The 27,072-nt window shown below is 40.3% G+C and overlaps 1 protein-coding gene across 5 annotated transcripts in view; it reads left to right on the top strand.

Moving 5' to 3' along the window:
- Positions 1-27,072, top strand: part of POC1A (POC1 centriolar protein A) — a 58,798-nt gene that overhangs the window by 9,633 nt on the left and 22,093 nt on the right. For all 5 annotated transcript variants that reach the window (XR_011048840.1, XR_011048839.1, XM_068408791.1 and 2 more), the window contains exons 5-9: positions 136-243; positions 1,633-1,748; positions 7,180-7,313; positions 16,904-16,972; positions 19,704-19,802. Coding sequence is in view for 3 of the 5 variants with exons in the window: in XM_068408791.1 (XP_068264892.1) it covers positions 136-243; positions 1,633-1,748; positions 7,180-7,313; positions 16,904-16,972; positions 19,704-19,802 (526 nt within the window). In the remaining 2 variants the exon portion in view is untranslated. The remainder of the gene's footprint in view (positions 1-135; positions 244-1,632; positions 1,749-7,179; positions 7,314-16,903; positions 16,973-19,703; positions 19,803-27,072) is intronic.

Below are 27,072 nucleotides of genomic sequence, written 5' to 3'. Positions count from 1 at the left end.
ACTGGACATGGCACTTAGTGCCACGCTCTAGTTGACATGGTGGTGTCAGGGTAATGGTTGGACTCGATGATCGCAGAGGGCTCTTCCAACCTGATTGATTCTGTGATTCCTTAATTGCTATAACTTTTGTCTTAGGTTCTCTCCTGATGGACGATTAATAGTGTCAGCCAGCGATGATAAAACTGTCAAAGTGTGGGATAAAACCAGCAGAGAATGTATACACTCCTTCTGTGAGCATGGGGGGTAAGTACCTGGCGGTGCATGAGGACTGACCTTCTTGTGATTGCTGAAATGAGGATGCCTGGTGAATATACACCTGGCTTCGTGACTATAGTCAGAGGTCCTTATTCTGGCAATCATTTCTACCTCTTAAAAAAAGTCATTAGCGCCTATTACAAAAGCATCCAGCAGAGTATGAGATGCAAGAAGAACTTCCAGAATTGCTTTGACCTTGTTATGACTTGTCCAGTTTGGAACCTTGAGGGTTATATTTCGATAATTGTCCAACATGTCAAGCCTTAGTTTCTTTATGCTTATTTATTTTTGGAGATGCTTAAATTCTTTATTTCTTCTCCTAGCTATGTTAAGCTTTTTTATTTTGCTTCGGGTTGAAGTAAACTAAAGGAGCAGAAGTGTAATGGCAGTTTGGTACTTGGATGCTTTGTTTCATCCTCAAATATTTGAATAACAAAGTTGTTCCATAAAAAAATTTTGTACTCAGAAAGACAGTTGTTGAATTGGGATTTTTTCATGAAGAATATTGAGCCACAGCAAAAGTTAATTTGTCCTGAAGCAAAGAACAAGTCTGTAGAGAACTGAGAGTGGAATCTTCCTAGTTTCTTGCTACACTGAATTTTTAAGTACAAAGTTGTGTTGTTTCCAGGTAATATACAATGATATTAAGACAAATTCGGACAGTACGATTTTTTCCCAGTGCTTTTAAGAATATCTTGTCCAAACAACCAATTGAAATATCTCTGCTTCCTCAGCTGTTGTTACAAGACTCAAATGTTTGAGTCTTGTCAATTGTTACAAGAATACTCAAAGGGTTATTAATTTTATCCAATCCCTTCCATGGATAGGGTGAGGAATTAAAAGATGCTCTTCACTGAATGTTCTGAAGGTTTTACTGTACTTGTGTGTTCAAAATAAAAATTGATTGCATACAAGTCCAGAAAGGGATTTGGTCTCAGCCTTGCTACCTTCTAAGTGGCAATGTATGATTTCAGGCTCAAATTGAGTAAGTTCCATCTTAAAATTATTTAAGACTAATAGAAGAAAAACATCTGTTCAGTCTTGTGCACACCGCTCTGTTCATTTAATAGAAGATGTATATTATGCAAACATTAAATGAACACTTGAAAATGTTGCTGTGACAGTCAGATTCATCAGATTTCAGGAGGCTTGTATCTACAGCTGCAACACCTGTAATGCAAAACGTTGACGATGGCATGGTTAGATGTAATCCTGCAGTCTACTTGGGATTATAAGCAAGGTCTTGAAAGAAATCTAGCAATTGGAATTTTCAGGTTATCTCCTCCTTTCTATAACGTAGCTTCCCTTCTTGAAAAGACCTTTGTGATCTTTAGCAAGAGTTCAATGTAAACAGTTGGCTTTAACTGCAATTTACAGGTTTGTGAATCATGTGGATTTTCATCCCAGTGGTACATGCATTGCTGCGGCCAGTACAGATAACACAGTGAAGGTGTGGGACGTTAGGATGAATAGACTTCTTCAACATTATAAAGGCAAGTTAAGATCTTAGAAAAGTTGGAACTTTCCACGTATTGATATGAATTGCTCTGAAGTCTAAGGATTGTTTCTCCATCACCTGCTGCCTTTCCAGAAAGGCACTGGGTTAGGCCTGCCAGTGGAAGCCTTTTTTTGAAACATCATGCTTTGCTTTGCATTAGCTCCAAGACTGATTCTCACATAGTGGTGAGAAATACCTCTGTCCTGATTTCTCCTTCTCTGCCTACCATCAAAAAAGGTGAAAAAGCCAAACTGAAACTGTCCTGTATTGCAGGTGTGCATAGGTGTTATGTGCAATGCCACTTGGCTCATATTCACAGTTCCTTCTCCAGTAGCTCCTTTGGTTTTTCAGCTTCTGGAATTAGCTTTGACCTTGGTATGACTTGTCCAGGTTGGCTTGTCCTTGGAGTAACTAGCTTTTATATTTAGGAGTCTACATATTTTTTTTTTTAACTCTACTTTTTTTTTTTTTAAAAACCCTTCAAAATGGCATCTCTTCCTGCAACCTCCTCTTGTCAAACTGATTAGTGCTACCATTTGGTAGAACAGGATAGGAAAGGGGTCCTTTCCCATCCCTGCAAGCTTCTTTGAGCTTGATTGTACTGTTTTGTGCATGCTGGTTGCTTGAGCCTAAATGTGGCTTTTCTTTCCTTTGCTATTAGTGATTTTTAGGGCTGCCATAGTGTTTTGTAAATCCTCACATTCTCAAGCACTGTTTCCAGTACAGATAGCTTATTAAACTTAATTCTCAGCTTTTCATGAAGACTGCTTCTGGCATGCTAGTAAAGCAGATCAGGGATACAGGGCTGGAGCTTGGTGTGTCGCTCTTTCTGCCATCCATATGGGATACTGTCAGTTACTGCTACAGCAGCCTCACAGCTAGATGCCAGGCAGAAAAGGCAGAGTAGTAAAATAGCTTGCAGTTGATTCCTGTTAACTTTGCAAGGTAAGAGACAAAAATTGAGTTCCAAATTAAAGCTGTTGGTCCTTCTGGCTTTATGTAACTATAATTGTTTTTTAAAGTGCTTTTAACTGTGTATCCCTTTAATCACAAGGCAATGAAAGAAGTTGCAGGCTCTCATACAGGTTCTCTAGTTTCCCTTGGTATAGAAAGGCGGAGAAAGTGTAGTGATGTTTAAGGAGCAGAGTTCTTCTGTTTGTCTTCCTTTACAGCAGCCTGTGAAAGACTAGACCTCTTCTGGTAGATAAGAGCAATGGGAGTTGCTCATCTCAAAGCAAATACAGATTATCTGCAGAGAAGCTATTAAGATTATGACAGTCCTTTGGATTCCATAAAAAAAATTAAATATAAGCTCCCCAAAAAGAGGTTCCTGTGGTGTAGAAACAGTCTGCAAACTTTAGAATGATTTTGTAATTCTGCTCTATGTAGAGGGCTGTTCTTTTGCTCTTTGCATATGGATCGAAACACCATTATGATCATCTGATCTGACTATTAAGCACTGATGGTAACACCACCATCATTGGAACACGTTTTTTTATTGGGTAGAAAAAAACCCCCATATTCCTTATTTTTAGCATCAGCTTCCTGCCTCCCGGATTGTGTTTTATTCCTGGCTTCTAAATGTGGGGTCATCCTCTCAAGTGTATTCTCCCTGTGTAATTGAGTCAAGCACTCTTTGAGCATTTTTTCAACTGTAAACCCGCCTGAGCTCCTTGAACTCTGATATAATGTGATTTATATTTTTTTATTCAGTTATTCTTATGGACTCACAATCACTTCCAGTTCTCTGGTAGTTAACAAAATCTAATGGAAATCAAACCTTTTGAGGACTGTTGTTCCAATTCATTGGTATTGAGCTGATACAATTACAATGATGAAGTGTGATTTTTTTGTAATAAGTATTGTTAACTTCTGACCTGTATCAAAACTTGGAAACATCTTTCTGAGGTCTTGTTGCTAAAATAGGTAGCATGTTTAAGTAGTTGGACAGTTTCAGATTGTCCTTTAACCTACTTTATCAGCTTTTCAACAGTGGCAAGATCTGCAGTGCATGTTTCCAGCCACAGTATAACTTGGCTCAAAAATCATCTCCTCCTGCTTTCCACTTCCTGCTGTTAAGTTGTCTGAATCTAATGTCGTTTAAGTTGGCTGCCAGGTTTATTTTTTGTGTCTTGGGCTTATATATTGCCCCGGTATCCCACCCTTATCGAATGGCATTTTTGGCGTTGAATGACACCCTTGCTATTGAAGCGATCTTTTCCTGTTATGAATGTTATTTTTAACAGCTACTGTGCAAATTCTAATTGTGTATTAAACTTCGAACTAGAAATAGTCGTAAAAGCCAAAGAAACCTAACATTGCACTGGTAGCTGTATGCAGTCACTTCATGCACCTGTGGCTGCAAACTGATGCATTTGTAACGTGTTCTGGAGATGCGTTTGTAAGTCCTGCGCTTCTGAGGGTTTATGCACGTGCCTTTTGGCTAAATGGGATTTAGTTTTGTGGCTCTCCCATGTGAAGCTGCCATCTCAGTCCCACTAGAGGGCAACTCTTCCCTCAGGACGTGCTTATGCTGCCTGATTTCAAGGGAATCCATTTCAAACATTTGAGTTGCATCGAGGAGTTAATAGATAAGTAGCCCTGCCACAGGTTCTTGCGTGTTGGGTTGTTTTCCAAAACTGATCAGTCTTTTAGCAGTGTTGCTCTTTTCGCCAGGACTTGTTCCAACTGTGACATTTGTAAATGAAAGTTGGAAGCAGAAACCAAACTGCAAAACCTTTTGTATGGTGTGTGGATTTTTTAGCAGAGTAGAGTATGCTCTGGTCACGTTTATTGTACAGGAGAACAGACAGATGCTTTATTCAATCCTCTACTTGGCATTAACCTTTTTGTACAGCAGATCATCCCCTTACAGAAATGGCCAATGTTTATTGCCTGACACTTTTGTGCAAAGTTGTGTGTGGGGCATCTCTGGTGTAGGTCTATAGAAACAGATCTAACCTTTTTTTTTTAATAGCTGTTTAAAAAGAGCAATTGGTACTTTTAAACAGTTCAGATGGGGCTGGATGGTGGTTATCTGTTCGCTAGGGACCGTGGCTGTGTCAAGTCCATCCTAATTTATCTTTGACTGCTGGTTACTAGGAGGTTACATTCACTGATTACGTAAAAGTAGTATTGCCAGACTTGGGACAGATGTGTTCAGTGAAGCCATAGGCTGGCATGACTCAATTTTAATAATTAACCCCCCAGTTATAAGTACCTTAAGTGACCATTATTTTTCTAGGACTTGGCTGATGGAAGGGTAGGCTTGTAGCAACAGGTCAGTGGCAGAAGCCACCTCATGCTGCACTGCGTTTATTATTAACAACATGTAATAAAGTGAGGTTGCAGGACATGTTGGTAAGTTTTTGGAGAGGTGTTGTGAATGGTCTTGTGGGAGGTATGAGATGGTTTGGCTGAAGAGAGATGAAGTTTTCTATGAGCTAATGACAGCCAAGAACTCCTTGGCGCAGTAGCTACGACTGCTTACACAGCCTCAGTCTGTGTGATTTCTTTCCATCATGAAAAAGTATTTCCAGTTTCACCAAAACCCCTTATTCACTATCTGGAGCTTGGCAGATATATCATTAACTTCGTTTATTTCTGGTGTGATTCCTTTCAGGACTTGCCTTAGTTGACCAAATATGTTTGCCTTTATCTGAATATAGACACTAATGGGGTGAGGGATATTACAAATCACTCAGAATAGAGTTTTCAAAGGAGAAATCTATTTAGCGCTCTTTCGGGAGGAAAAACTCCACATAGACTTTTTCTCCTTTAGTACATGGCGTAATACAGGGCTGGGGCGGGGAGTAGAGGAAGATCTAGCTGTGTGACAGAGGCAGTATTTGCCAATAAGAATAACTGGTTAGAAGTTACCTGTGTTAAGGTTTTCTTCTGTGTTTTTTAATAGTCCAGGTCAAGAGGAGTAATGTTCTCGGAACTTAAGCTGAGGTATCTAATGTTCCTGAGAGTTTAAAAAGTAGATGCATTCTGTTTTACAACTGAACAAGGTTATTTCAGATTTCTGCTTCAAATCTGCATCTGCGAAAGATAGTATTTGGTTCTAGTGTCTTTAAAATTGTATTTTGAGGATTTTTTAACATGCAGTTTGGACTTGAAATGCACAGTAGACTCTCAAGGGAATATAAGTTTAGTTAGAGGGTATGTTCTAGTAGTAGTAGTAGATTTGAGATATCAGAATATTTGGAGGGCACATAGTATAATTAAGAATAGAGCCAGGCTCTTCTCAGTGACGTCCATTGACAGGACAAGGGGCAATGGGTGCAAGCTGGAACACAGGAGGTTCCACATAAATATGAGGAAAAACTTCTTTACCGTGAGGGTAACCGAACACTGGAACAGGCTGCCCAGAGAGGTTGTGGAGTCTCCTTCTCTGGACGCGTTCCTGTGTGATATGATCTAGGCAATCCTGCCCCGGCAGGGGGATTGGACTAGATGATCTTTCGAGGTGCCTTCCAATCCCGAACATTCTGTGATTTTGTGTCATTGGATAGTTGAAACCCTCTTCAAGCATAGTCTTAATGTTCTGTAATGTCACATATGCTCAGAAAGCTGTGCATATGTGAAGTACTGCATGTTCTCATCAATAAATATGTTCAATAGCCTGTTTCGTAAAAGTTTGGGGAGCCTGCATGAATTAGATGTTTAATGTCAGAGTGATCTTAGAAGTGTAGTTTGATTCTTCCCCCCTCCCCGAGCATTTTCTTTAACTCTTTTCAAAATACCTCTTAGGCTTCATCATCATGCAGGAAGGATTGCTTTATTGGAAGTTTGCACTCTTGATAGTTATTCATACTTGTTTTAAATTTTTGGTGAGGTGAATTGGATGTCTGAAGGAATAATGCTTATACTGGACCGTTTTCAAGTTGCTGGTTCTTCTTTCCTAGTTTCTCTGAAACCCGGTCTTGGTTAGAGTCAGGTAGTAAACCAAAAATAATCTGTTCAATGCCAGTTTTGAGTTTGTCTTTCATCATAGTTTCAGTCTTTTCCTTAAGGTACCAGCATATAGATTTTATTCTAGAATCACTTAGGAGTGAGAACAGCAGCTCCACAGTAGTAAAATATGTCGATGTCCATCTTTGTCACGGAATCGTATAGCTCACTTGTGCATGTAGTTACATTTTGGGGCTATGCTGGAAGCTTCTGTAGCCTTAAATCTCCCAGAATAATTGGCAAAGCTTCCTATTTCCGTTCAATAAAGTAGTGCCTATTTTTACAAGAACTGAATACTGCCCTTGTTCTCTGGTGCTTTGAAGGGTTTTTGTGGAATATTGCCCCCGTGATAATTTGCCTGTTAAACTTTATAACAGAAAATTGGAATGTGCTTGTACTTTATTTTATTCTTTTGCCTTGGGCTTATGTAAACTGGGCTCGGTCATTATGTATGTTTTTTCCATCTTTAGTGCACAGTGCTGTGGTAAACAGTCTTTCCTTTCACCCCTCTGGAAACTATCTGGTTACTGCTTCCAATGATTCAACTCTTAAAATTCTGGACTTACTAGAAGGAAGACTTCTGTATACTCTTCACGGTCACCAGGTGAGACAAAGCCTTTTCTACAGTAACATACAAACCCACAACAAACTGGGCAATTTTGTGTTTGAGCCTTTCATTTTTCATGGCCAAAAAACTTTTGAAAACTTCCTTGCGTAAAACAATGATGATAGTACTAATAATAATCTTTGAGATAATGACTGTTTTGAAGGGAAGGCCTATGGGGAGGGATGGAGGTAAAGCAGGAATGGAGAGGATGAGAAAGCAAGATAGAAAGGGAGCTCCAGTATTGAGGATGCAAGTCTAAGACCCAAGGGGCACAGTCAGAGCTGTGCCCTGGACTCTAATCCTGGGTCTGTCGTGCACTCTGTACCGCAGATCTGACTGTCTCTGTCTAGACTGGTGCAAATGACACTTTGCCCCCTGACATAGGTGTTGTGAAGATAAATGCTATTCATCTGACAGGAGACTTATGGACAGTAATGGTGAAATGGAGGAAATATATTTTGGGATGTGGTTTTGGGAACATGTTTCCATTTTGTTAATGGACTGAATTAAATAATTGAAGGTGATAAATGCTGCTGGTTGGTTAAGTTTAACTGATTGGCCTATTAGTATTATGCTGCTGGATGTGTTGCTTGTAAGGTTAATTATATGAATGCTTGGAGCTCTCTTTTTAAATGTTAAATGAAAATAGATGGACTAATTTCACTGTCCATGCTGAGTGGGGCTCAAAGGCATGAAAAAGCAGAGCTGCTTTAAAGGTTCCCTTTCCAAAGGGACAAAGAGAACAGACATTCTTGACCCACTTGTCTCTTGGTTAAAATGGGGCTGAGTCTTAAAGCATCAAAACTAGCTGGGGAAAAATCAGTCTCTGAAGATACTGGAGGTGGTGGAGATGGTTGTGGGCAATAATGGTAGCTGTGTAAGCTGCAGAACTGATAATTTTGGCTTCGTGTGGCGTTATGTTTAGTTACTGCCTTGTCTGATGTCTAAAAAACGTCAAGTTTGTTCTGTAACTTCTCTTATATTATGTATTAATAAACTTTTTTTTGTAATATTAATGGGAAAATAGAACAACCTCATACTTAAAGCTCTACTTCATGGGAAGATTTGATTAAAACTGACCAAAGGGTTCAAATGCTGAAAAGAATGAGGGAAGATAATAAATGCTGGCTATCCTAATACATAAACCTCGACTGCATAAAACTTTTTTACTTTGAAAACTGGACTAAGTGGATACTCCTATTGGGTAGGGGCTGCAAAGCTTCTTACTGTTGTCCTAACCTCATTTTCATATTTTTCTTCTGTGTTAATTGGCCAAGTGAGTGCTTAGGAAGTAGCTTTCTGACAAGGGTAAGTACGGAGGGACAGTGGATCTTTGCACCTCTCATCCTTGCCTCAGGAAGGGATGTGCCTGGTTATTGTTCAGCAGGAGGCTGAACCTGCTTTCCATTTTCCACCCTTCTGAGCTGTAGGCTGCTCCTTGAGGAGTACAGTGGCACAAAAAAGAGTTTTGCTTTGAATGAGAGTCCAAAACTGATTATGGTGATGGAGGTCTTCAGAATCAGACAATAAAAAGTCCCTTTCGGCTGATGCTGTACTTAGCCATACAAAACGGTTGGTTTGAATAATTTATTCAGAAGTAGAGTTAAAGCTCTGTAGTATTTTCCCCCTCCCTCACTGTTTCAGATCAGTTAGATATCTGCCACTCTCTCCTAGGCATCTAAGTGACATTGGAAATGCTTTGATGCTGGCACAGCTGAAGGGGAGCTGCGGTTGTGGGATTACACCTCCTTTGGTTTGTAAACAAGTAGAAGTATAAAAGTGGCTGGTAGTGCTTTCTGGTTTTCTTGAAGGGTACTGCTCTGAGATGGCTGTGGAACCTGTCCTGGCATAGCCCTGGGCGGGCATTCCCTCTGCTGGCACGTGCTGTGTTGTTGGGAGTTGGTTCTTTTAGTGCACAATTTAATAGATACCTTGCTTTTCCATTAAAAGTGTATGATAACATGTGCGTCATTGACAGTAAGCAACTGGCAGTGACAACAGGCTCTGCTTTCATCAGAAGCTGCTGGGGTGGGTTCCTGCACTGGCTGCTTCTCTAGCCTGCTCTGCTCGTCGATAAACCCAGGCTACTTAATACTGAGGGCTATTTTTTTTTTCCCTCCAGCCTCACTGTGATTTCTGCCAGTATCTCCAAGTGGCTAAAAATGAAGTGGGTGTGGATTTTTTTTGGTCATTAAGTAGATTTGCCTTTTTAAGTGAGGGCTATAGGTTAGTCACCAAATGAACAGCCTGTTCTGAAGACATTCTTAAGTTGTGACTTTGTGTGGATGAATATGCTGGTTGAGACTGTGTTCTTACTCTGACAGCTGACTGTTGTTAAGTTGTTCTGGGAAGGCTGCATGTGAGTGGACACTTGAAGGAGGAAAAAAAAAAACTTAAAGTCCTTTAGACATACTTTGACGCAACTGCTGGAGTGCCAGGAATTTGTTAGCAGCTGATTAGCTGTAGTTTACATAGGGAGGATTGCCAAGTTTACATTGCTGCCTTAATTGTAATGTAGCTCGCCCTCTCATAGCAGGAGGATTGTTAGAGGCAGGAGTTTGCAGTTTGGAGTTGACGTCTTGCAGCTGTGAAATATCATTCTGTATTGTGCTGCATATTTTAGTTCTGGAGTGCTTCAAGCTGTGGAGTATTCTTGCCTAATTCCATACAGATGAGACACTGGGTTGGTATGTAAGTCCACCTCTGGTACTGAATCATCCTTGAGAAACAGAATGTTTTGGGGCCTGTAAGTCACCTCTGGAGAGTTGCTAGAAGAGAGCAGGTACATACCTGCCTGTCTGCCCTTTGGGGCGATTTGATTAGAGCGTTTCCAGACTGACTTCCCTAGTGGAATGGAAGTTCTCAGTAAATATTTAGAAAACATCTGCATGATTATGTTTATAAATAGGAAGACAGAAAATGCAAAGTTATGTTTCTCCAAGCAACCTTGACTTGAACCATGAAGTAGCAGCATTCCACCTATGTGGGTGGTGTAAGTGCTCTCTGCTTTGCTGGCTCACTAAAGAGCAAGATCTTCTGAGCAGGTGCACAAGAAACAAATGTGCTCCTTTACTGTCTCCTGCCAGCTCTGCCTAGGTGGCATTAAATGTCTGTGCAGGCCTAGTCGTCTTTGAAGAGTGTGAGGACATGTCAGGGCTGCACAGAAGTGGAGCAGCCACGGGAGAGAAGGGGTGTGTTGCAAACAACAAGCAATTGATTTAGACTAGAATTTCTGAGTATTAAGAGGAAATACGAGTGCTCTATTCTTCCCTTGTATTTTTTTTTTTTTTTTTAACTGAAGCTTTCAGGAGTTGAAAAGCTACTGAAGATTCAATTATAAGGTGCCAGTAAATTTTCTCTGTGTTAGCTCTAGCCTTTACTTCCTGGCAAAGGAAGGTGCAGGCATGACAGTCTTGCTCTGTGTAGTGATACGGGAGTTTTTCAAAGCTCAGTGGACTGAGAATCTGTGTGACTTCTTGTCAGAGGTATTCTGCATGAAAACATCCCTTGTTGCCATTGCCAACTCTGTCCCCTGTACTTTTCTCCTTGGTTCCTTTCGCTCTTCCCTTTCTCTCCTTTGTGTTATCACAGAATCACAGAATGTTAGGGATTGGAAGGGACCAAGTGTGACTTGCTTTCTTCTCCTGTGCCATGAAGCAGTTGAAGGCACTGTGAACAGTGGCAATGACTGCTCTGTTTATTATTATTTTTTATGCCTTGAACTGATGATCCCATGTCTAGGATCACAGCGTGCTTGTTGCTACCTCTGACTTGCTTCTCAGACCTCATCACCATTTGTATCTCCTTTTTCTCTTTGCACTAGTTACTCTATTCTAGGAGAGTTTGACTGAATGTACTGGCTCATATCTTCCCACTTCTACATCTCCTTTTGTGGGCAGCAGAAGAAGCAGCTCTTCTTTAATTCACCATTTGCATCCTCTAGATATGCCTTGTTAAGGCTCTTGGCACCTCCCTTACTCTCTTATCTGGCTCTGCTCTGGTCTGCATTAGTTTCTCCCAGGATTTTTTTAAAAAAAAATCTGCTGGCATCTTTGACCTCACTTGTCTCTCCAGCTACCTTCTTCTCTGCCTCTCCTTTCATCATGCAGGCTGTGCATCATTAAACTACTCTCCTCTGGTTTATTTCTGGACCCTCTCTGGCCTGGCTCTTGTTTCTTCTGTTATGCTGAAGCCAGAAGGTTAGCTCTGTTCCTAGCTAAAGCTTGCAAGTCTGGCCTCACTTGACTTGAATTGACTGTTGGTGTTGGCCCTGCTGTTCTTGAAATTGTGTGCCTTCTGTCCTCCAGCAGTTCTATGGGGGAGGAAATGGTGTTCAAGAGGGCTTTTGCTGACTGTCCACTTGTTATTTATGGATGGTACACATTCATCTGCTATCTGCATGCAGGTGTGACTGCTCCCAGGCATATTTCCATTTCTCCAAAGTAAACTCTTGGCTTTTTCTCTTAAGTATTTATTTCAGAGATGTATTTTTAGCTCCACCTTTGAAAGCTTTGTGTTCAGGAATGCTATTCCTGTTGCCTCTTGTCATCCCTGTGTCAATTGTTACTGATGCTATTAGCATCCTGCCAGTCACTCATTCAGTGTTGTAATCTGTGTCCTGGCTTCGGATCCCATCTCTCCAGGCAATGAATGCATTCAAGCCATTCAGAATAGTTCTGAGCATTTTTTTTCTAAGGCAACGCTTTGTATTTAGTGTAAGCTGATGAACCTGTGGATTGCTAGGGCAATAAAGGCCTTGTGATCACTAGCCTCCTTCTGTAGGAAGTGGAAAAACAAGGAGAAGGTGTAATCTCAATCTCTAGGGGATAGTCTGCACATAGATTAGATTGTGTAACATGCTGTCTTTCACCCTTCTTACCTATGTATGCAGCTAGAAGTGGGATGTCACGTGGTGTTTCGGCTATCATGGCATGGCTATCTGACCTTGCCTGACTCTTGTTTGTTGGGACCACTGCTGCAAAGGACTAGGTTTGATCCTGTTATTCCTTCTGTATGGCTTCCTTTTTTTTTTTTCCAGTTTCTTTGCTGCATCCAGTGGGTGAGCAATTTGTCCTTTTCAAGGCTCCCTGGGGCTTATCTCTACCCTGCCTGGTACTCCTCTCTCACTAGAGGAGATGAGTTGAATATTGATTAGTGGCAATGTTCTTCCCGCTTAACATTTCCAGTGAATGACTTTTTGCCCTTTTCTGTACTTTGCCTCAAACTTTCTGCAGTCCCAGTATCATTAAAACTATGACATGCCACAAAAGCTCGACAGTCCTCATGATGTTGGCCTCCTGAGGACTAATAGAAATGTTCCTACTGCTGACTTGGTGTATCTCATTGTCCAGTCTGTTCTTTCTGCAGCTTGCTGTTTAATCTAAGGCAAGAAGCTGTAGGAATTTGGGGGACTGGTGCTAGCAGCTTGTGTGCAGCACCTAGCACCAATGAGGATGCAGAACTGAAACTTCTAAACCCTCAGGAAATACTAATAGAAGGGTATTTGTATCTTGCTACAGAAAGAGGAGTAAAGTGGTCCTTCAGAAAGCTGCTGCATCACAAGCGTTCTAGTTGCGTGGGAAATAAGCTAAAATTCTCCCTACAACTTGTGTAGAAGAATATGCAACTGCTGCTTTTTGACACGTTTAACGCAAATTAAGTTTAAAGGGAAAAAAAATCTGAAGGAAGATTTGAATTCTTCAGTCTCTGACCATGTACCTGTTGTCCAGGACTGCATCGGAAACCTGTTGGATCTCTGCTGTGCTTACCTGGAACAAATGGGAGTTAGGCTGTGTCTAATCAATGGCGTGTGTAGCTTTTCATTTTTGTTTTGTGCGTTTTATACTAAATTGTGAGAGTATTTGGCAAACTATTATTTGTATGTTGCTATAGCAAACCTGTTATATCCGGGAAGAGTGCTGTAAGTGTATGTAGCAAAAATACTTTTCACTTAATTTATGTCAACAAATCTGTAGCGGATGTTGTGTCTGTAGAGTTGTTTGTTCCCCTTTCAATTTATAAAGGCCACATTCAGTCTTTGATATCAGTTTCTATTTTGGGAGGAATATGTTCTGTTGAACTTCTTTTTTCCCTTCAGAATGCCATGACTTTGGAGTCAGTTCATCGCCTGTTTGATGTGATTTGTATTGTTCTAAATTTTATCTAAATACACTGAAATATTTAGACTGATAAAATAATTTTGTGAAACATCACTCCTCTCCAGTATTCCTCACTTGTGCTTGTTCCTGAACATTTTGTCTTAAGCAATGTCTTGAAACATTTTTTTTTTGTCCTCGCAAACCTGACTGGTTTATTACAGTCAGAGTGCAGCTTCTGTATCTCTTGCTTCTGTTATCTTGAGCAATATTCACCACTCTGCAGTTTTCTGGCTGTGTACTTGTTTCTACCCTTTCTTATTGCTTATTTGTCTATTGCTTTTGTATTTTTGGTTTCTTTGGAGAGTCTCCCTTCCTGACAGTGTGGTCGGAGCTGAACTGCTGGGGAAGATGGGTGGGAGTAGAAGGCAGAAGGCACGCTTTGTCTCAGCTGATGATGGAGGTGTCTTTGGTTTGAAATATCTGCACTATTTAATGCTGTGTTAGTTGAACAAGCTTCGTCATGCTGATGGCTGTGCGTGCATTTTGAAATTGCTGCTACTGGATCAATTCTGACAAGATCTCTCGAATGAGATCTTGCTATCAGAAGTCCTCAAAACCTTTTGAAATCACTGCAGGTGTGAATGATAATCTAGGATACCTTGATGTGTTTTAAGGAAGCTAAAACTCTTCACATTGGGACTGACCACATCAAGACTCTAGTTTTGCCGGCATAACCTTGTTGCCAGCATATTTGAAAGCACGCAGGACTGTGGGACACAGATTGCAGTGAGAGTTGGGCCGTTTATCCCCAAACGCAGTCTTTGGGTATTTGTCTGCCTTCAGGATTTGTAATGATGAGTTCACTTCTACAAAGTAGGAGAGAAAAGAAAGGAAACCAGAAACAAACTAGATGTGAGATTTCCATGCAATGCCCATTGGGAAGATGTGAACTCTTAATAGAACAGTCTGTCCTTGCAACCTAATAGAAGGTGAGCAGAAGCTTCTTACTTCTGAGATACGTGATCTTACTTGAAAGAGGATAACTCTACTTCTGTCAGGACGTGTGTGTTCATGTGGTAGGGTTTTCTGGTGGTTGTGTTGTGGCTTTTCTGGTGGTTTGGTTTTTGATGGTGTGGGGTTTTTTTGTTCAGCCTCTCACAAGTTCAGCTTGCTCTCCCAGCAGACTTGGCAGCAGGCAGCTCTGGAAGTGCTCATTCCTGCCTCTGCCCATTTCAGCTTGGGCAAAAGCTCAGGCTTAGGATAGTCTGCAAAGTAACATGTTCAGTAGCTGACATAAAACTTCACTGTCTGGGGTCCTCGGCTGTTTATTGCTAAGCAGAACAGTTGTCTATTGTGCCTGTGCTTGAACACACGTAATGCTTTCCCAGCTCTGTTTAACTGCATCTCAGAGCACCTGCCTGATCCTTCCTCTGTGTGTCCTCCTGCGTGCTTTCTGAAGGTTGAGAACGTATTAAAATAGATGCATGGTGTGAAATGCGTGCTTTTACTGAAGCAGTGCTCTAGCAGTCCAGCACCATTTAAGGTCTCTCAGAACTGATTGTTGTTTTAAGAAAGAGGCTTCTCAAATGCAAGTGCCTGTGCTGTGTGAAGATGATCCTGAATGCATTAACTGGCATCTTTTCTGTAGAACTACTAAGAGAAAAGCAGTTTTTAAGCCAGCCTTCTATCCTTCAGTTAAAAACCTGACAACTAACACAAACCTGCATAGAACATTAGCCTGTAGCTTAAAAATGGCAAATGATGGTGGTGTAAGGAGCGCCTGCCTGCTGCTTGTGTTCTCCTGTGCTGCTGCAGGTGCCTGTTTGGTTTAAAGCCTCTATCATTGCTTGGCTGCATGCTCCATGTGGAAGGGGATATGAAACGGTGATTCTGTTTGTTTCTCATGGCTTTGGATGTCCCCCCTGCGTTGGACTTGTCCTGCTAGCTGGTATCCAAAGAGAATAACTGTCTCCTGCAAAACTCTGCTGTGTTTGTAGTGCTAAGTAGAAGCTCATGTACAAATACAGTACATTCTGCTGATGCTGCTCTGCCATTCAATGGCCTCTTCTTCTTTCCAGTGCTTCCTCATATAACCTTGGCTTTTTCTTCCTCCTGTTCTGAAAACAGTGGTCTTGTACTTTGTGGACTTCTTGACTGCCAAGTCTGAAATAAAATGAGTAATTGGATTCTGCTCTGAATGCTGAATCTTATGCATGCGGTTATTCTGCTTATACAGATTCCTTGACTTAAAATTCTTCTAACCTTGGCCAAATTAATTGATGTAAATTGATTGCTTTGGTTGATAGATGGTCAGGCATGTTTTGAAGTTATGTCATGGTGGAGTGGGCAAAGAGCTTTAAGCTTAGGTCTTCTGCAGTGAGTAGTGCATGGAATATCCTAAAAATATGTAGGCGAGCATGTGATGACTGTATTTAAAAAAACAAACAAACAAACAAAACCCACCAAAACAAAAAACCACAACAAAAAACCCACAATCTTTTCTTTTGTGGTAGAACTCATTCTTTCACTTCTTGCTTGTAGCCTTACCTGTTGGCTATTTTCATGATTAGTCATGTGTTTTATGCTGTCCCTTAGTGACAGCTGTGTATTTTCAAAGAAAGGCTGTTGGGAAAGCATGTGGAGAAAAGATACTATTTTCCATGTCGAATCTGGTGCACACAGTGGTCCATAAAATACATTGTCTTGTGGTGTCAGTGCCTTGAAGATTCTGGGTAACGTTTGAAGTTCTGGCCCCTGGAGGTCCATAATTGCATGAAAATCTTGGCTGAGTGCATTTTCCTTTCATGGTTCTAGTATTCACGGTGTGAGGAGGAGCTTGGAAAATGTGAGTTCTGAAGGCTTGACAGTTGAAGCCTGAAAGGTGGATTAGTCACTCCTCAAATATGTTTTTTTAAAAACTTATATTTTTAAAAGACATGGCTTATGATTCGTGCATGCCTAGAATTGTCAAGTGTGAGGGTATTTTACTTCTAACAATCTTCCTCAGTGTGCCTTTTGCTGCTCTGTGTGTATCTGTGTGTTTAAATCTCCTTTTCCACTTCAGACCTTTCCATCAGGTGGCTAACTGGAGACTGCATTTAACAAAACTCAGCAGTGTCACTGTTTTCAATAGATGAACAGGAGTTTTAAGTATTTCTAATTCTAAAGGGAAGTGAGAATGATTGACAGGGAAGAAGGAAAAGCCTGAAGCTGTAAAACTTGGTTTGTTCCTGTCAGTGTTTATGCCATAGATATTGAAAACTGGATGTCTGAAACTGGGGGCAGAAATGTGGGAAATGGTAAGTGTGTGTCAGGGACCTTAGCATGCTGATTGTGGCCCACTTGCCTGACAGATGAGAGCTTTTTAAATTTTGCTTTTAGATTGCTGATGTCAAACGAGAAATACCTTGTAAAGCTGTAATGAATGGAGCTTTATAGCAATTTGCTTTCTTTCACTTTTTTAGACTTATCTTTTAAATGTATTTGCAGGGGCCAGCCACCTGTGTAGCCTTTTCGAGAGCTGGAGACTTATTTGCCTCTGGAGGTTCTGATGAACAGGTATGTGACTGGTTTCATTTGGTAGTTTTATGACTCCTTGCTGCTTATTGTTACTGTTTTCTAAGCATCTTACTGCTTTCAAAGAGAAAAAAATAAAAATAGACATATTAAACAGATTTTTCTTACTGAGGAAGAACTTCAGCAGAATTATCTGGGAATGGGTATGTACAATAGAGGAAATATTACCCTGTATAGAGCCCTTCTTGTATGGCTTTCTGAGGCATCTGCTGCTGGGGAATAAGTTAGATAAGTGTATAAATGGCTGGGTTGAGAGAGCCTGAAAATCATGGGCTACGCTGATGGATCATCTCCTCATCTGCCACTGGCTAGTTCTGAGACACGAGCATAAGGGTAAGGAAGCAGGCAGGGATGCTTCCCCTGAATAGTCTTCCAGGCTCCACTGGTCTACAACACTCTGTATTTCATATTCCTCAATGCTCTCCTCCTCCCACGGATCTTTCCTCTCAGTCTTATTTGAGATACTGTAGCTAAACAATCTCCAGTGACTGAGACCAGATGATTTTGAGTCTGGACATAAATACTCAGGTGTCTATATATTAATATAAAGAGCCTGGTGCAAAGCTGTGCTAATGCTGCAGTTGCGCAGCTTTTCGAGTCAGAGTTGGACTTTCCTCTGCTCACCTTGATATATAAAGTAGGATTGAGAGCCTGGGTGTCTCATGCTGCCGGTGGAGGGTTTTTGAAGATGGGGCAGGATGGGAGATCTCTTCCTTTTACTTCTGGTTCTGAGATATAATCCAGATTCACATTTCTTTAAAAGCTGCTAGGTTTTGTTTTCTTTTGTCAGTGGGGAAAGCAGAAATTACTTGCTTGGGTTCTCTGCATAATATATGTTTTCAGTTATATGCTATCAAGGAGGAAACCAGTCCTGGGCTTGTAGCTCATGACAGTTTAATGAGCTGCTGCATGTTAACTTTATTTTATAGATTTGCTGCGATAGGTGGCATAGCTTGTCATCCTGTCTCTTTAAGACCCCTTTTTGTTTAAGCCTTTAAACAGACTGTTTTGAAGAAATGCATCCAGTTTTTTGTCTTACAAAATTGTATTGGAGTCACTATATTAAGGTTTGCTCTTGACGCGCGTACCTAACACAAGAAATAAATATGCATCTTTGCTGCTGTTTCTCTTCCTTAAAAGCCCTGATGTAGCTGGAAATTGCAGTTATATAGCAATTCACTGTTACTTTTTTCAACAGAAAACTTCAGAAATTTTATTTGTCTTTAATTTCTAAGCATAGCCAAGAAGCTGACTTTTTATTTATTGCATTTTTAGCTTAAGAGCATGTGTTAGACTACATTTCTCCATTGTGTAAAGTAGATTCCTTCAAAAGGCTTTTGTTTTATCAGCTACCTCTTTCTTTCCTATGGATGGGATTTCTTTAAACAGAGTAATGCTCATTGCAAAGTATCCCCTTGTGTTGTTAAGCTGAAACACTGAATGGCAATGCCTCCCCAGAAGTGTGCTTTGTAAAGGTACGTTTATGGCATGTGGTTAAATACTGATTTCTTTGGCAGCCTGTTCCATCGTAGCTCAAGGTTGTGTGTTTCCAAATTGTATGTATTGGGAAGAGGTGGTTGTTGGCTTTCCTGTTCTTAGCTCCCATGAAGGAACTGCCTCTCTCCTCTTAGGTTTGTATCTGAAAATGCAGGCAGTGCTTCCTTTCGTGCATGGAAAGAACTTTTAACATTCAATATATGTGTGTATTAAAAACAGTATTAGTCTTAAATTGCCGGTTGTATATATACAAGAAGCTTTTTCAGTGGAATGGACCTCACTGAATACTAGCTTTCTGAATCAAAGAGAAATATGAGAAATAATAGTCAAGAACATTTCTACAGGTAAAAAAGTGTTATTTTTGTGGGGTAATTTAGACACGTAACCTCTCTAAAAAAAACGTGTTTAATTACTGAACTGCAAACAGGCCTGTTGTATGAGCCTGCTGGAATCAGGAGGTGCCGTTTGCACCCCGTACTGCAAACATGTGCTGCTTTTATTTCACGTGAAACAGGGATGAAAACTTGTAAGTGACGAATAAACACTGATGTTTCTGATAACTAAGATGAGCTGCTTGGTTTCATAGGTGTCTTTCAGACTTCTGAAATAGTTGATTGGTTGCTCTTAAACTTTATTTTAGACTTTTAGAGCCACTGCTAAGGGTTTTACTCCATAGATTTACTCTTGATATGTTGAAGTGGTTTATGTGTTAGATGCCTCTCTTCTCTTCTGAAATATGTACTGCATCAAGGAGAGAATGTCTGTAAGTGGGATTTAAGTTTAGTGTTTAGCTGACAAACTAGCTCAAGATCTCTAATGCTAGTCTCAAAGTACTAACTCTCCTTTTCCTGTGAACGAATCTCATGATAAACCAGTGACTAGTTGTTTGGGGTGTGGCTGATAAGTGCTATAATGCTAAGTGTGGTATTTTAATATATTTGTGGTTTTAATGGTGTATTCTGCATGTTGCTTTGAAGTTCTCTAGGTAGCTCTAGTTTCATGATGTTCCTGACACAAAGAATGTTGGAAGAGAACTCCATTATGCTATGTTTTTGTTCAGTAGCGTATTTAGAAATAACATCCTTAATTTAATCAATGGCAAAGCTTTCTTAGGTAAACTTTGGTATGCATCTGCTGACTCTTCTCTGTGTTGACAAAATTGACCTTTAAGCAAAAGTAGATGGAAAATTTTAATAGAGATAACTTTCTTCTGCAGGTGATGGTGTGGAAGACTAACTTTGATGCAGCAGATTATGGTGATGTACTGAAAACACAGAAGTCTGGCACTAGTGTGGATGGGACCCATCACACTCTGGTAGGTCAGCGTACAGAAGTCATGTAGAGTTCGTTTGCAGTACTCTTTCTGCAACTTGAAAGCATGTGGCTCTTTCAGGCAGTTGAACTTTAAAACCATTTTTCCTTAGTATTTGTTTGAGCTGCAGGATGTCTGTTTTTAACCAGTCTTGTTTGTTTGTTTTGTTTAACTGTACTTTATAGGACAAATATATATAATGATTTTAAAAGGGAAATAAATTTAGTGCATGTATATATGCATTTTTTAATTAACAGCCTGTGTTTAAGAATGTGTGGTAGGTGTGGGTGATAGTCCACAAAAAAAAAAGCACAGATGTGAGTAACAGCTGAAGTTAGTTTTGCTAGCTGATACGAATCCTTTAGGCTGGTGTCAGTCCTGAAAATAGATATTGTTCACAGTATCTTTTCACTGACAGTCAGCAAAGACAAAAGAAATCTCTGTGCATAGACTTCACACGTGAGAAATAGGTGACGTATTATACTGGAGCTTCTTTCCTAAATACTTGGAGACATCAGTTCATATCTGTTGCCTGAACCATGTGTTAAGAACCATCCGAGTTCTGACTGTATCTCATGCATAAATTCACCAACTGAGTAATTCAGTATGATGCACTGATCTAAGTGTAGTACTGATGTTGGATGTCATGGCTACTACGGGAGTAACCCTTTAAAGCTACTGCCCATATGAGTTCTAAGTTTTGCACATGATGATGCTTCAGTTAAACTTCTGTATTTTGTATTGTCAGTCTTTGGATATCTTTGGTACATTTGAGTATACCCACAGGATTCTGAAATACGGTATTACAGTGGCTGGTTTTTGGTACATCTTGTTCAGCATGAGCTGTAAATAGCAGATTGTGAACCAGTGAGTTTATGCATATATGGCATTGCCTCAGTTGAAAGGTAAGCTTCTAGTCAGCATCTATTGCTCTGTGGCAGTCTCTTTAATCTTAGTTAACTTAGATGTTCTCTCTTAAACATAGTAGTGTTTTTATTTAATGTAACTTCGGTCCATTGCTGGAGGTGTTGGAATAGCTGTAGTATTTTGTGATGGACAAGATATTGAGTCTACAGCTCTAAACCTGATGCCTTACTATGTGGAGTGCTCTGTAAGGAATGCAAACAAAACGGGAGGATGTTAGTGCTAGGTGACTAGGAGAGGATGGTAGGAAGGAGGGAGGTGAAATTGTTTATTGATCCTCAGCTGGTTTTGGCTAAAACTGACTTCTTCGTTTTCCTCCTCTCCTCTGTTCTAACTCTAAAGTTATGCAGGCTATGAAACTAGCAGTTCAGTGACCTCTTTGTTTATTAGCATAGTGAACTGGACTAACTTTGAACTCTCTGCTTTAGTTTAAGATATTGTGTAGTATAATTCTGGGCTGAAATACAGCAGAGACAAAGAAAGCCTTTATGGGAAGAAACACCATTTTCAGTTTGAAACATTCCAAGGAACGGCTTAAATAGCGTAGACAAGGTGTCCAGTATTGGGAGATTATGGTAAGTTTACCCGCATCGGTACTGCTGTTATTAGCAGAGCATATTATCCAGTAGTAATTTAAGGAAAGGGAGGAAATGCCTGAGCTCGTCTAAAACTTAGTTCTTCATTATAGAACCTCTTAAGATGTGCATTGAAGGTAGCTGCTGAGCAAAACTCTTGAACAATGACTAACCACCCTGAACATCTGTCCCTCCAACAAAACTTCCCCTGTGGAAGAGTTTACCTGGCAAAACCTCTAATAGATGCTGCTGGGACCAACTGTTTGTGTACTTCCGACAGGCAAATCCATGTCGTGGTGTTGGTTAACAGGGGGTTGCTCTACTCATGCTCTGAGCCTATGGAAAATGGGGCACTGCAGATTCTTTGAGGTGTAATATGTTGGTTTGGACCAGGTGCTGTATTTTTATAAAGCAAAGTGAATCTATGCTGAGTCATGCAGAAGAGACATACTTTGATTTGGGGACCTAAGTTACTTCAAAGGAGCAAGTATTTTGAACTGCCACCCAAATGCAACCTTTGGCTAGGCCATGCAGCAGAGGAGCTGCTGATCCCAGCAGTACTACCTGAATATAAAGCGTGTTGGAAAATTACTGTTACGTGCCACTTACGGAAGAAGAAGCTGAGTGATGGTCAGTAGGATTCTTCCTTCCTACTTACTCCTTGGACAAATGTGGTGTTATCTTTTGGTCTGAATAGCCCAAATGATGCTTCCACTAGATCTGCCAGATTAGCTATGAGCATGAATAGACACTTGTAAATAGAGACTTGTAAATTAAACTGTTGAATGCCTTCAACGGTAAAACTATCCCTGGTTAAAAAGCAGGGGTGAAGGTGATTGCCCTGGAGAACTTGGATGCTAGCTGGCACAACTAGGACCAATGTCTTGGTCAACTAAGTTTGTTGATGCAGTTCAGCAATGTGATCTCTTTTATGCAGTTAAGAACATTGCTTTGCCTTGGCAGTGTGATGCAACTCTGTCCTGCTGTTAAGGTGTAGAGTTTCAATTTTTGTCTTGTCATACAGTCTGATTGGTGCTGCCAAAGCCAATATAGTCTGAATTTTTTTGGGGGTATCAGCTATTTCCTGCCTGCCTGTTACAAGAACAATCATGCAGCATGCTAGAGCCTATACCTGGTCTCTACTAGGAGCTCACTACTCTTAATGAGAATAGAAATGTGAAATATAACTAGTACTCAATATCCTTGTGTATTGGGTTATTAGGACTGCAATACTTTAATATGAAGGCAGTTATACTTGCTGAAGTTAGAAGGGGAAGAATAAATGATGTAGTCTGAGAGCCTGTTTTGAATACCATAGGTTAAGTTTAAATTTAGAATTTATATGAAATGTTCTTTGCTGTTAAAAAGCTGGTATCTCTGAAAAAGGCTTGGTTTGCAGTTTTAAGGAATTAGTATAACCTGAGCATGGAAATCCTGGCTCTGTAATAACTGGGCCATTCATGGCAGCCTACTCTTTTATTTCAAGTGAATTTCATGACTTTTATCTTTTAGAAAGATATTATGCTGGGCTCTTTAAGAGCACTGTCACTGCTACAGCTTACTGCAAGACTTAAATTTCACTCTGTATTGAGTTTCTTCTTGTTTTGAGGAAAATGTTTGCTTTTTAATAATGAAGTACATATTTTAGTGGATTTTGTGTAGTTGAGATATCAGTTATTTTTCCCATCAAAATCAAACTTGAAACTGCCACCTGTGGCTCTTGATTTCATGCTGAGGTCACCTTTTCCTTCAGTGAAAAGTGAAGCTGCTTCATCCTTCTCTGCTGCTGTGTTAGCATGCCAGGATTCTGCTTCTTGAATAATACTGAGATTTTGCAGACGTTTTGGGATGTAACTACATTTCAAACAGGCATATAGGTTGTTATTTGGTTTTTGTACCCCTAAAAGACATGAATGCTGTTCTTGACACATCTTGAATCTGTTTTCATCCTTTACTTTAGTCAGAGAGAATATTTTTCCAAGGAGAGCTTAAGATCTCATATGTAGCTATATAATTTTTTTCTTAAGTGTTATGAAAGCATCATTACTAATCAAAACTGTCTGTATAAAAACACTCAGTTTAGCATCCCATTTCTCATGGGAAGAGTCAGACTAACAAGCAAGTGCTAAGAAAGAGTAACTGAACACAGGCATTAGAACTAGTTTGTCATCAAGATGAATAGGAAGAAAAAAAGAATCTTAAATAAGCTGTGGGATAAAAGAGGCATGAAGCACTGTCAAGGTTGATGTGCTTGAATACAAACTTGCTCAAACAATTTTCACTTCCATAGGCAGAGGGAGACTGGAGCCTTTAGAAGATGCTGTTTTCTCAGGCAGTTGGTTAAGGTTCATTATGAATCCGAGTATTGGGCATTTTTGCAACAATAGGCATGAACTTCAAGGTTTCTCTGCCCACTTGCTTGTGTTTTCTGTAAATATGAGGCTTGGGTGATGCAGTGTGCTTTGAAGGTAAAACTGCTCCGTGCAAGGACCAACGCAAATGAAAGAGAAGATGATGAACGGGAATTGCAGTCGTGAGTATGGTGTAAAAGCATAGACACAAAAGTGTGATAAAGAAAACACTAAAGCTGTCAGAAGTGAATTAAACATAACTGTTAGCATAGATGTGAGAGTCAATGTTAGATCAGAATTACAGTAGCTCTAAAATAAATGCTTACTCTTAAATTATAAGGAATGGTTGTTGCTATTAAGTGTTGCATAATTGCCTTGAAAACCAAAGGTAAGGGCGAGCACTCATGATGCATGCTGTATGAAGCTGATGGGAAGAAATGAAGTCTTGTCATCCTGTGTCTTCATCCTGTAAGCATTTGTGTTTGCTTTGATCTAGAATCCAAGGGGTAAGAGTAAATTCGTGCTTTAAGCTGCAATATTGAGTGGTGAGAACCTAAAGGAAAGTCAGAATAAGAGGTATAGATTTTGCATGTGATTTCATAAATATGGGCTCTTATGCGTGCCCTGGGGTCAGTAACTATAAACATAAGGGTCTGTATAAAGATTTGTGTAGGATCAGATCAAAAGACATGTTTATGGATCTGATATGTTGTGAAAAAATTCATCATACAACTTGTTCTTTCCAGAGAGGGCAGATAATGTGTTTTATTTGGGGATTTGGTGGGTTTTTTTTTCCAAATACAAGGAAAGCTTCGTACATGTGGTTACAGCTGACATGAGTATACAAGAACACTTGTTTCATTATGTGACAGATTTGCTGCTATTGTTGACTAATTACAAGAAGACTATGTATGGTCAAGTGTTACGAGCAAATGCTGAACAGTTGATGTCACATGGACAGTTAGAAAGTGCTTGGGTGTTTAGATAAACTTGGACACTGAAAATTATGAATAAAAACATTGTAGTGTAAGCTAAGTTGGTAAACGGTTTTTCATGAAATATTATGGAAAATAGGAAATATTCATTGATGTAGAGATTTTTTACTCAAGTTTAAACATACACCTTCTTTAGGCATGTTGTAACTGTGCAAAATACTTCTTTGCAAAGGAGGAGGCTGATGAAGAAACTTTAGTCTAAGCCTCTACATAGAACTTTCTAAAGAAAAATACTTTAAAATGTGTTAGTGTTGCAGTGCCTTGAGGCAGTGCCTTGAGGCACTATCTTGAACAGGGGCAGTGGGAGCTTCAGATGTCCAAAAGTCAGTGAAACGCACAGCCTGAAAGGGTTGTGTGTAGTCTGTTCATCTCAAACTAAGGGTATCCCGGTGAGAAAGGTAATAGGTACAGCAGAACATAATCTTACGTGTGATGGGGAGGTGTTTCTCTTGCCACTCCAGCTGTGAATTCTGCAACCATATGACTGAAATATGTGCAGCTCAGTTTTGAGCTCCTGGCAGGACTCTGAGAGACCTGCTCATGTGAGTGGCTGTGCAGACAGACTCAAAAGCAGGTAATCCCTTGGTAGGGCAACTGGGGAGACATGGGCAGAGGTGCAGAGTTGTGCTCTGTAACACTCTTGCCAAGAAGTCTTTTGCTCTTTTGAAATTCAAGAGCTCAAATGTTTTAAATATCTTTAGCTCCTTTGAAGTTAAATGGTACTCAGTTGTGGAGCTACCAAATTTGAAAGCTAATGGCATAGCAGGCTTCATGAAGTGAAGCTTGGGAAGAGCCGCTCTGCAGCGGAAAGGACTTTTAAACAAGGAGGTAGCCCGTGACTCTTGAAATGTGTCTTTGGTTAAGACAGGCATTTAGGCCTCTTTCTACACTGCTGGATTTAAAATTTTCTCCAGGTATTAGACTCTGCTTATTTCTTCAGTGGCAATTTTTCCAAAATAGTTCTGTTGAATAGGATTGGAGACTAATTCCAAAAAACATGATCTGATCATGAAGTTGTCTGAGGCCTGTAACTGAGTGTCCAGAGCTGACTCCATGTCTCTCCTTTGCTGGTTCTGTTTCGTGTTTGGTGACCTCGGGTGCCTCCTGTGCTTAGCCCGTGGTCTCTGTGCTGACTGCAGCAGTTCATTCTGTCAGCCACTTGTTCCTTGTGTAAATAAATTCCTCCTGAGTTACTCATAGGCCAGATGTGCCTTTTCTTTTTTTGACCTTTTGGCTTCCAAATTGGTAACTATCTCTGATTTTGGCATCCGTTAATAGTTATGAATACTTTTGTACATTTTTTTTCTTTTCTTACTGTAAAATCCCCTCCTGGGAAGCAGTTTCATTGCACAGAGCTGCAGCTCTTTGCAATTGGATGTGAATGTGTGCTGTCGTTCGCACCTCCTCCACCCCCTTCTATTTATTTATTTTTAAGAGTTGTAAGGGAGGAATCCTATATTCAATAGCAGGGGATTCAGCCTTCAGGATAAATGTGGTCTGCAAAATTATTATTTTTCCCAATCTGCATGTCACCTTGTTTTTCTGAGGGTGCATTCCCACTCTAGGAAGCTTTAGTCTGGTACAGGATTGTCTTCTTCTTGGAATAGGTGGGTAGGTTATTTCCTTAAAAGAACAATAGTGTGATGAATGCTCAAGATGTTTCCACTGTTCTCTACCCTACTTGGCTTTCCGAGTAGAAGCTTCATAGGGATGGGCAGGAGTCTTAACCATGACTGATCACAGGTTGCTCAGGAGCTCTTCCCCACATCCTTCACAAGCAGTGCAGTTGCAGATGGTTCCTCATAGCTGCCTAACCTTCACTCTCCTTTCATTGAAGGAAGCCTGCTCATGTGAGCCTATTGCAACTTGTGACCTTGTATTTTTTTATTTTTTTTTTTTTTTTGCAAGGAGACAGAGGTTTGACAGGAACAGAGGAAAAGGCTTCTTTCCTCACCCTCCTTTGTGGTGTGGACAAAGCTGGGTCTCTGCCTTGGTCTGTGCCTGAAGAGGCTGTGCTTGTAAACCTTGTGAGAGCCAGAAAGATGTAATTATTTCATCGCTCACATCCTTTTAGCAAGAGCAGCTAATAGTTCTTTCTGTGCAAGAAGTGTGCTTCTGTGGTGTCTTCCACTCATCTTCCTGGAAACCGGAGATTTAGAGTGGGGTGATCTCTAACCCCCAAGAGGTACCAGATACTTAGTTGACTAAGGGAGCTGTCATGGGGAGCAAGCCTGGCTAGTTGAGAATGTTTGATCTCTTCCTGCATGGTTCAGCTTCCTCAGACTTGGGGAAAATAATCACTCTTCCTGTTGTGGTAGTATGGTTAGTAGGAAGTATGGTTAATGTGGGCCAGAAAAAGCACACTGCCCATTCATTTATAAAGACATGTTCATGTTAACAAAAAGGAAAATTGGTCTTATGTGTTTAC

This window comes from Nyctibius grandis, chromosome 10, assembly GCF_013368605.1.
Source record: "Nyctibius grandis isolate bNycGra1 chromosome 10, bNycGra1.pri, whole genome shotgun sequence".
Taxonomy (NCBI): Eukaryota; Metazoa; Chordata; class Aves; order Nyctibiiformes; family Nyctibiidae; genus Nyctibius; species Nyctibius grandis.
This window is presented reverse-complemented; position numbering and strand designations above follow the sequence as displayed.